The following is a 10,694-nucleotide window of genomic DNA, read 5'->3' on the forward strand; positions in this document are numbered from 1 at the left end:
GGTGCACTCGACGAGTAGGGTCAAATGTGGACTTTTGACTTGAGCTTGACTTCTGTTGACTTTGGGGTTTTGGTCAACATAAGTAATAGAGGCCTTAAAAGGGTAAAATGGTCTTTTACCCACTTTTAGAGAGTTAGAAAGAGAAGGAACCGCCTTCGATTATCTGAGTTGTGAAAAAGAGTTATTATAAGAGATATTCATCCTATGTGTTAGGCGGTGGCGAGTTCGAGATTCAAGTGTGAGGATAGTTGCTTTCTGCTTGTCAAGTGAGTCTTCTCACTATACTTTACCTATAGTGGTAGTTAGAGTTATGTGGCAGAGTATTTTGTATGTTATTTATGTGATGTGATGCACTGCATTATTTCTATGTGATTTATGTTGTGTGTGTGTGTTACAGAGTTTAAAGAGTTAGACCGAAAGGTCCATAGAGTTAGGACCAGAGGGTCCACAAAGTTAGGACCAGATGGTCCATAGAGTTATAGCCTCTAGTGGCTAATACGTGTTTTATGTGGTATCTTGGGGAACTCACTAAGCTTTGTGCTTACCGTATTATGTGTTATGTGTTTCGGGTTCTCAGGATCGCGGGACGGCACCGATTGATTGTACACACTAGATAAAGAGTTATGAGGATCCTTTATTATTAATTACTAAAACATGGAGTTGTGTTTTGTGAATTGAACAAATGAAATTTTAATAAAATGTGTCATGAGGATTTATATGATTTTAAATTTCAATAATTTCTTTTGAAAATTTACGTTGTTACAAGATAATTGTGGTAAAAGCTTGGGTTGACATTTTAGAAGATTTAGCGACGGGAAATGCACAACTAGGAGATCATTTTTGGTTTTGCATTCTTGAGATGTTTCGCAAGGAGATAGGAAAAGGTGACAAATGTTGTACCAATCATCAATTGAATTTAAAGTTTCGAAAAATAGCGAAGCCGTTTCAAAAATGAATGGGTTGTACAAAAACCTAAAATTTCAATCGGAAAACGGCCAAGGAGATAAAAATGGACTCTAATAGTTATACAACTTCCTTTTCTATGGAAATATTTATAATTTCGTAAGTAAAATCCGTAGAAAAAAAACGGATTACACAAAAATAGTATCCACACTCTATATGTTCCATTTTGTAAGTAAAACCAAATCCGATTTTTTTTATTAAAAAAATACAAAAACATAAACAATTTTGCATTTTAGAATAAAAACGTTGTCTGTTTTCTACTTTTTATTTTATTATTATTATTATTATTATTATTATTATTATTATTATTATTATTATTATTATCTGGCTCTGTATCATTTAATAATAAATATTTTACTAAAGAGAGATATACAAATACACATGTTTATTATTTTAGTTTTCAACAGAAATAATGAAATCATATTAATAACTTTTAAATATTAAAATACTTAATCAATAAAATCTTTATAGCCAATTTCAGTATTTACGATTCGATTCTTTTAATTTTATACATAGAAAAGAAAATCATGGTTAAGAAGATTAATAGGAACAAAAGATAGGAGGATATTAAAAAAAAAATCACCAGAAACTTGAATATAAGTTTTAGTTTAGATTAGATGACTCTAATCAACTAGCCGACATTCCAAACCGCAATAATACTATACTTATAAGAACGCAAAAGCAATAAGCAATTTTTTTACATCGTCCAAAACTGACTTTCTTTCGCTACTTCTACCGATAAACCATTACTATCTATGTTAAACAGCTAACCTATTCACAAATCACAATCATATGATCCTATATCAAAATCTTACCAAAAGGAGTATCTGAGGGATAAAAATAGCGTTGTGGATGACATGTATAAATTTAGGAGTAATGGGTTCATGTGTGAGCCGTTTTAAAAAAACATCATAACAAAAATTCTCATTTACGAAACAAAAATTAACCGATCTAATGTTTATAGAAAGAATAGAAGTTTAAAAAAAAATCATAAGAATTATAAGAAAAAACAGAAAAGATTTTAATGTGGGGGTGAAAGTTCATCGCTGTTTTTACCTTTCCCCCGAAGCATATCAGTAAAACCACCTCGCATGATTCTCCTGAATCTTGTGTCTTCAACGGGTGATTGTGGGGTAATGACATTTTTCGGGTCGGGTGGTGGTGGTGGTGGGATTTCTCCTGAATCCTTCTTTCCTAAAAGTCCACCTTCACTGAAGAAACTTGTCATGGAGGTCGGGAGTCCAAATTGAGTCCCCATGACTTTGCTAAATGCATCAAAAGTTCCACTGGATCTCTCTTTTACTATCACTTCTAGCGCCTCTTTATGTGCTGGGTCGAGCGCTTCTGTGTCTTTCAATAGGTTTTGTATTGTTGGCAGGAGGAGATCGCGTACACTCGCTGATGAAAGATCTGCAAGGAGTGGAGGACATTTTCGTAATTTTACTTTCGGTTATTTATTATTTTAGTAAATGAAAGTAGACCTGTAGCATCGAGAGCACGGATAGCTTCGCAAAATGCGTTGGCTCGATCGCGGCGTCGCACCATGTTGGTTACGGGGAGTTGAGCTGAAGAAAGATGAAATATTTTTGATAACAAATGTGCTCTTTTGTCAAAGAAAATTAAAATTAAAAAGTTATTTTGATACATAATATAAATGTATAATTATAGATTAAAGGATATAATCTTTTAGGCTCTCAGTTGTGTGTGGAACAGCAACTACTAATGCACGAATAACAGCAATTGTAGCTTCATGAGATCCATCTTCAAGAAAAGCGTCCATTTGAACACGAATTTTGTCAACAATCTACCAGAATATATACATATATAAGTTAGGTTGCTATTGAATTTAATCCTAAAGAAAAAAAAATAACATGTTACTAATTAACTTACAACATCATTTTTGAAGTTTTGAGCTACAGTTCCAAACGCATCGATGCTGGCATACAACACATGTAAGTTTGGTTCAGAGCCCAAAGTCACAAGAGCAGGCAAAACATGTGATGAAGCAACTTTAGCATCAATATAAGGCACCTATTCAAAATCAAAGAGATTAAAAAATCAAGATTAAAAAAAAAAGTCAAAAAGAAATTGACTTACAATCACTTTCAGAAGCTTAGCAGCGTTGATTTTCAAATCCATGTTGGAGCTCACAACCATCTCCCATAAGATATTGAAAACCAGATTATGGTGTTCTTCAAACAAGCTGCAAAACAGAATAATGTAATCTAATCCAATCCCAGAAGTAAAAAATGAAGGAATACGCACCAAAGGAAACGGACAGAGTTGTACACGTCAGCACTGTGGATTGCTGACTGGGTTGTCTTGTCAGCACTTTGGATCAAGAGATTCCTTAAGTATTCAGTTAATAGTTCATGCTTGTTAGGGAATCCGAGGACACCTGCTAATAGAACTGGTAGGACACACAAGGTGGCAATTCTTGCATCCATAGCAATTATTGGTCTTAGAGCTGAAAAAATAAAAAAATATTTAGTATGGAATATTTTGTAAAAAAAAGGGAAAATAACTAAATAAGTTTGTACCTTTAATTTTAGGTTGGGATGTGGAGCGGAAGCATGACAAGTCAGCATTATCGCCAACAGCCACTAAGAATAGAGGAAGGATTATATGTGTTAAATAATCCTCCCCAAATCTTGTGGAAACTGCTAGTAAAAACTGAGATAAAGAAATAATGATGAATAAGGGTTTGTTTAAGATATGAGTAAGGGTAAAAAAATAAAAAGTAAAAATAATAAAGTTGAAAATATTTTGTACACTTGAGATGCGTTTTCTTAAACTATCTTCCTTTTGTGGTAAGAGAGAGAGAATCTGAATCAGACTGGGAAAGCAATCATCATGAAGCCACTCAAATGTAGGCCAATCTAAACGTCCCCTGTTAAAAAATAAATAAATGTAATTTAGAAAAGTTAAAGTTAAAGTGGGTGTTAATGATTTTAAATAAACAGGAGAGGGGTGTTGAAACTTGGAACTTGGAACTTACTCTGCATACTTATGAAGCAATTGAAGTGAAAAAAATGTTCCTGTAGACTCTGAAAAAGACTCATATGAACAAGTGTCGATAGCTATTTGGTGTACAATTGGAAGCAATTGCATCAGTAACCGAAGTAACACATCAACAGTCCATCTTTCTCTTTCACCTAAAACATGGAAGTGTGACTCTACAGAATCTTCAACCCCTGAAACAGGTGGACAACACTGAAAAGATAGCAAGTATTAATTTAAGTGCTAAATATACAAAATTGCTATTTTGCTATAAGTAAGAAAAATTAACCTACTTTCATTTATTTGTGTATTCACTTATAACGACCTATTTTCATTTCTTTCTATTAGAACCTAGTACTTTCAATTTTTTTCTTATTAGTTAGGGTTAATCTCATAAAAGACCTTATATTTTATGTTTTTTCCAGATTAAACCTCATCTTTAATTTTTTCCTGAAAAAGACCTTGTATTTTTTCATTTTTTCTGTAAAAAAAAAACCTTAACCTTCTAACTGTTTCCAAATAAACCCTCAATTTTTTGTTTTTCTCGAAAAACCCTCACATTTTACAAGTTTTTCGGAAAAAAAAATGACTAAAAGGGCCAGAACGGGAAAAATGAAAAAATGCAAGGTCGTTTTCAGGAAAAAGAGAAAGTTGAGGTTTAATCCGGAAAAAACACATAATATAAGGTCTTTTATGAGATTAAACCTATTAGTTATCACAACACTGTAGTTTGAAAAATCTACCTAATTATAATTTATAGCACTGTACTTCCAAATTTTTTCTTATTACAACAATATACTTTGAAAAACCTACTCAATTATTTGTATCTGGATGACATTACTATAACTGAATAGATTTTTCAAAGTAGAATTTTGTAATAGGAAGAAATGAAAGTATGATGCAATAATAATTAATAAACAAATCAATGAAAGTAGATTTCTATTTATTGGATTTAAGTTTACCTCTACAGAGCTCAACATGTGAGAAATCAAAACTCGTAGAATATGATCCAATTTGTTACCCCACTTGAGCACAGCAGGAACTAGCTCTTTAATAGTTGTATCCACAACTGCTCCCGATGGATCACAAACTAAATGGAACATCATTTCCTCCACCTAAAAAAAAAACAAAAAAATATATCGGGAAAACAGAGTATCATAATTTTATTTTATTTTTTTTTTTACAGTTTGGTTTTGTATTTTTGTTGTAAGTCACTGGGCATATTATGATCATGGGAAAATGGTGACATGATATGACATTCCCTTAGACCATGTTATAGCTTACATTGTAGGAAATGGAAACCCTGTCAAGTCAGAAAGCTTTGTTTCTCCATGATAGCCTCTGGAATCATATTTAGTGAGGCTGAGGCTGACCTTGATATATTTATCCATATTTGGGAAGAGTGGAAGCAGCAGAGCCAGATTTCTTGCAGCAGCCTCACGAACTACAGTGGCGGAATCCTCTATGAGCTGTTGCACAATAGATAGGATGAGGGAGTCTCTAATCTCTGGCCTCACAAATCCTGCAAGCTCCCCACATGATTGAGCTACAAGCAGCCTGCGTTCCTCATACATGTGACTAATCTGCATACAATTAAATAAAAATAAATAAATAAATCACAAAACTATAAAACAATAAAATGAAATCTTTTTATCCTCACTTGCTCCCAACATTGGGGAAGCAGCTCTGTTTCTGTTCGCATCTCTCCAACATTCCTAGCAAGTGTGACACAGGCCTAAATTGAAAAGAATATATGTAATGATTTTAGTACTAAGAGAATATACTTATTATATAAAAATGAAATTTGTTAAGTGTTTAAAAAAAAACATACATCCATAATAATTCGTCTTTGTTGTTCATCGGGGCGTTTAATCAAGTTAAACAATGTGTGTGTCAAGGAATCCCTTGTGTTGCTATCTGGGTGTCTCTCAATTGCACACATCATCAAGGGAAGAAGCTCCTATAAGGAATTTAACAAACAATTAACCCAAGAAGATTTTTTTTTTTTTTTTGAAATTTTGTTCTGAAGAAAAAGTAGGAGGATAGATATAAGTAAAAGGTAACCTCTCGATGATTGATTAGCACATAAGGAACGATTTTAGGCAATGCATCTGAAAGAATCTGAATAGTTCCAGGACCCTGAAAAGTTAAAATGTGCATACATAAAAAGATTACTAAAAAAACAACTGGTAAATTGAAAGTTTGATGTCAAAACTCAAAAAACGACCTTTTTAGAATCATGTTGAACAGGAGTATTTGACTCTGGAGTCAACCCATTATAAGTTTTGACTTGTACATTGTCTTTAAGGAGATCCTTAGCCACATCATTGTCATCTGATTTAGAAAATTCGTGATTTTTATCATCAGTGTTTTGATCTCTCATATTAGTTGATGGTGATAATATCATGTCATTTTCACATAATTTTATAACTTCATCTTTCCTATCGGTTATTTCTTCAACATTTTTTACAGGTGTTGTGTCACCAGATTTTGTAGCATGTAGTCTTTCAATCTCCTGTTGTAGAGATTGTATTTGTTCCTTGTAGCTTTCTTCATCTTCTACATCACCAGGTGGCACATGTTCTGATTGAGCTGCTTCAGTTTGCTTTTGAAGTGAAGTTATTTCAGCCTTGTAGACAGTTATTTCTTTTCTTCTTTGTTCTAGTGAGTGCTTTACATCTTGAACCTGATTATCTTTCTCCTTGATGTCTTTCTGCAAAGTCTCTAGTGACTTTTTTAGGGTTGCTATCTGTGAATCAACTAAATCTCTGCTTCTTAATAAGGTCTGTTTTTCATGTTTCAGCTTCTCGTTTTCTTTCACCAATGATTCATTCTCTTTTTGCATGGAAAGCTTCTCCTGAAAAAAATAAGGTACTTCTTGATATATTCACTTTAATAGTTTATAATCATTTTTTATATCTTATAATTATTATAATAATTAAAGCTTTTAATCATATTTATCCATACGTCTATAATAATTGAACTTCTACTTCTAAATTGTTGGAATGTTGCTCTCTTGACAAACAAAACACTTCATCTTCATCCCTCTACATGGAATGTATGCATTGATTGCTTAGCTTTTGATATTGTTGAATATTGTCATATTGTAGATGGATTATATTTTAGATATTGCTATTGATATTTTGATGTTTAAGAAGGGCATATACGATATTTTAAAGTTTTATGAAGGGTAAATATGATATTTAGAAATTAAGTTGGACAAATACGATATTTTGATGTTTAGGCTATGTTTGGCGCGCCATAGCTAGCTTATTTTTCGAGCTTTTTTATGTTGTCGTGTTTGGTAAGCCAAAAAGTAGCTTATAAGCTAGCTTTTTAAAAAGCTACTTAGACTAGCTTTTTGAGAGCTTTTTTAAATTTTCCAAAAATACCCCCTAATTAATTCTAGAAACAGATTCATTTAAAATGTCATTTTATAGCTAGCTTTTCAGCTAGTTTTACCAAACGTCATTTTTTATCAGCTAGCTTTTCAGCTAGTGCACCAAACATAGCCTTATTAAGGGTATATACAAAATTCTCCCTTTAACAAATACATGGGATGCAAGTTGTGTGAAGATAAAGCAAAGTGCTTGAAGAATTAAATTACCTCAGCTGCTTCTGTAGTGGAAGAAAGGTACTGATAATAGTAATGGCGCAAGGCATCTGGCACAGATGCAGATGAATTCTCCCAATCATCTAGATTCTGGTCAGTAACCTTAAAAAATCCAAAATCATATGTTGAATCTTTTTAATGTTAGCATTTATATTTCATAAGTACAAATGAAAAGTAGCAAAAGTAATTAACCTCTTCATAAAAGGTCATGGCAGTTAAACGGTATCCTGCTAAGAGCAAATATTCCTTTACAGCACAGTTTAGGTCATGACGTTCTTCTGCCTTTAAAGGACCCAAATCAGAGAATTTTGTCTCCCCACTTTGTTGAATACTTGACCCGTTTTTTGCTTTAGCATCTGCATACATCATAAGTTACATATTTTAGAAGAAAGTAATTTCAGAAAACAATAAATGTAAGGTAGATAAAATTGACGTTTAATCATTTTATTTACACTAAACATGGTTTTCTTATTCATTGGGGAAATGACTAATGGTTATAGAATAAAATGATCATGGGTTCTTATATTTAAACAGCATTTGTAACACCACATAGAGGTATTTTACACACAAACAAGAAAACCCATAAAATTGAATGAAAATAGAAGATGAATTAAGCATTTTACCACTTGGTTCATCTTGTTTGGCCTCAGATTTCTTTTGCAACTCAGTTTTGAGCTTCAAAATGTCTTCTTGAGCCAAACGATTCTCATAGTCTCTGATTGCTAGTTTCTCCTCTAGTGCTTCTTTTTCCTCCAGCAGACTCTGTGGGTCGGCAACTAGTTCAAATAAATAAATAAATAAATAATAAATAAGTCTCCAAAATGCATTGATTCACAAATATGAATCTTATACAAACAGGCTTATAATACTATTTATAGAAACAGGGCCATAGTGGCTTAAAAACGATCAATTTCATTCAAATTATTAGTGGCTAAATTGCAGCAGTTATACAGATGTTCTGTTCCAAGGATTAGACACGTGTATGACATAGCTATTGGACACTGCTACTCAGAACTTAATGTCCTAGAATTCTAGCTTCTTTTAAATTCTGTTTATGATGTTATAAGAGAACCTATTTATTTTCATGGTAGACACTAGACACATGAAAATGGAGGCCATATAACAAAAGCAAACAGATATTAAGAATGACATAAACAGATATAGCAATGTGGGTTTGGTTTGTGCACAGGAGAGAGGAAGAGAGAAGCTGCTTCAGAGGGGGAGTAAAATATTTGTTTTTCAAAGAAAACTACACCATTCTGTTGTTGTACTTGGCGTAGGTGCAACTGAAATACTGAATCAAAAAATTCTTCATCTCTACTTGCCATAAGAGAAATCTTGATGAAAAAGCTAATACAAAGAAATGTCTATCAGATCAAAATCCTAGATACCACTTGTGAATCAAGTAATGAACTACACAATTGATTGCCAATCCCAAACATCAATGTTCAACAACATGGTAAAACTAGATTAATAGTCAAGTAGTATCCCAATGATTATTCAAATGATTCAGACTTTATACTGATGCAGAATAAACATCAAATCTCATAAAAATCACCAAACAACGATAAGAATTCAAAACAATAATCAAAGAGATAAAGGAAAGGAGACAAACACCAAGATTTGAGTGGAAAACTGAAAATGGGAAAAGCTATGTACTTAAAAAGTCATTGATTTACACTAGCTTATGAATTGGAAAAAAAGAATTCCTTCAAACAGAACAAAGGCTCTCCTGCTAAATGGGTGTAAGTGTAAAACAAGTCAACCAAATTTGTAAAGAAAGAACTATAAGTTGATCCTGCTTAATCAAAATTAACAATGGATAACATTAATTTGGGATATTAGGATGATGACTTCTCAGGTTGATTTCGACCTGTGACCACAAGGAATATATGCATGCTCCTAAAGTGGCTTTGATTGTGAGCATATAAATTCTAAGAGGATAAATATTCAATTGAGAAATCTACCATATTCACAGCTAATTCTGTATGTCAGCAGAAAAACATCTAATGAACTGCATGCAATCTAATTTAGAAATACAAGTGTCTGATTAGTAACAGATACACTGATCCTCATATACTAGACTTACAGATGAAGCTTGTTCACTTTGTGAAATTTCATCAGCCAACAAGAGAATCGTATTCTTGTAATTTTGTTATTTCTAGGGTTCGCCTTTCATGAAATCACACCATGAATCTCCTACACGAACACATAAACTAAATAACTCTACAGAAAATTCAAGTCGTTGATAGTTGAGATCAAATTCGGCTCTCATTTCCAATGTCAATTGTCAAACTATAACAACCCAAACTTAAGCGGACAACCAGTTCAACAGTCATACAACATGACCAGTGATTGTAACATATGAAGTCTGTATGGATTTTCAAACCTAGTTCCCTGCGGATTCACATCACATCCTGCTCTCATTTCAAATTTCACTACTAATAATTTATAAGACAAAAATTCAGTCAACTAAGGACAATTATAACAATATATCAACAATTTTAGCAAATAGTTCCAACCTCGAAGAGAATTAAACCGTGAGATCTGATCTGGTGGAAACTGAATGGGATCAGCAAAGAATTCCTTGAGGCGAATAGCTTGATCATCGCGTCCATCATCGAGGAGCTCGTGAAGCAGCTCAAACGCTGATAACAAGTAATTCTCCTCCAATAAGAAGTTTACCACGCAATTACACAGCGATGATTTCTCCACGTCCATTTGAATCTAATCAATCTATCGCAAGAACATTGAAATTTCAAAAATGTCTTTCGCTGTATCCGATTCGATGGGGAAAATTCTATGCATCTCAGGTTCATGAAATTTGAAGGTTTTGTTAAGATCTGTTCATGGAGTCCGAGCTCGAAGAGGAGTAAAAACTCGTTAGTCGCTGTAAGAAATTCTAAGGGGTAAATTTGTAAAATCTAAGGGTCGGGTTATTAGTTAAAACTTAAAACTTAAAATGGGTCAGACAAATATTCGGGAAAATTACATATTTTTGCAACAAATTATATTTTATATTTTATATTGTCTTTTTTTTTTTATCGGTTTCATTGTCGACTAAGATGGCGTTTGATAGTTGTTAGTTGGGTTAGATTTGACTGGGTTAGAAACTGAA

The 10,694-nt window shown here is 32.9% G+C and overlaps 1 protein-coding gene across 2 annotated transcripts; it reads right to left on the bottom strand.

Moving 5' to 3' along the window:
• Window positions 1–1,795: 1,795 nt before the first annotated feature.
• LOC145097403 (HEAT repeat-containing protein) lies at window positions 1,796–10,430 on the bottom strand. 2 transcript variants are annotated; one of them, XM_079034952.1, is made up of 19 exons: window positions 10,099–10,430; window positions 8,200–8,352; window positions 7,769–7,932; window positions 7,571–7,678; window positions 6,191–6,820; window positions 6,028–6,102; window positions 5,795–5,923; window positions 5,624–5,698; window positions 5,337–5,546; window positions 4,926–5,078; window positions 3,962–4,176; window positions 3,736–3,853; window positions 3,504–3,636; window positions 3,229–3,430; window positions 3,061–3,166; window positions 2,854–2,994; window positions 2,644–2,767; window positions 2,445–2,561; window positions 1,796–2,373 (listed from the first exon to the last, which is right to left on the bottom strand). In XM_079034952.1, the coding sequence occupies exons 1-19, from the start codon at window positions 10,295–10,297 to the stop codon at window positions 1,985–1,987; spliced, it is 3,441 nt and encodes a 1,146-aa protein (XP_078891078.1). In that variant the 5' UTR covers window positions 10,298–10,430; the 3' UTR covers window positions 1,796–1,984. The 2 variants fall into 2 exon arrangements, with proteins under 2 accessions (XP_078891078.1, XP_078891077.1); XM_079034951.1 differs by lacking the exon at window positions 1,796–2,373 and having other exon boundaries at window positions 2,511–2,767; window positions 8,200–8,338; window positions 10,099–10,425.
• Between the last annotated feature and the right edge of the window lie 264 nt (window positions 10,431–10,694).

The sequence above is a fragment of the Lactuca serriola genome, chromosome 4 (genome assembly GCF_051521515.1).
Source record: "Lactuca serriola cultivar US96UC23 chromosome 4, Lser_US96UC23_V15, whole genome shotgun sequence".
In the NCBI taxonomy this organism is placed as follows: Eukaryota; Viridiplantae; Streptophyta; class Magnoliopsida; order Asterales; family Asteraceae; genus Lactuca; species Lactuca serriola.

Coding starts and splice junctions, on each gene's coding strand:
- LOC145097403 (XM_079034952.1), bottom strand. CDS start 10,297: ATGGACGTGGAGAAATCATCGCTGTGTAATTGCGTGGTAAACTTCTTA. Junction 7,679..7,768: donor CCATGACCTTTTATGAAGAG/GTTAATTACTTT, acceptor GGATTTTTTAAG/GTTACTGACCAGAATCTAGA. Junction 3,637..3,735: donor TAAGAAAACGCATCTCAAGT/GTACAAAATATT, acceptor TCTTTATCTCAG/TTTTTACTAGCAGTTTCCAC.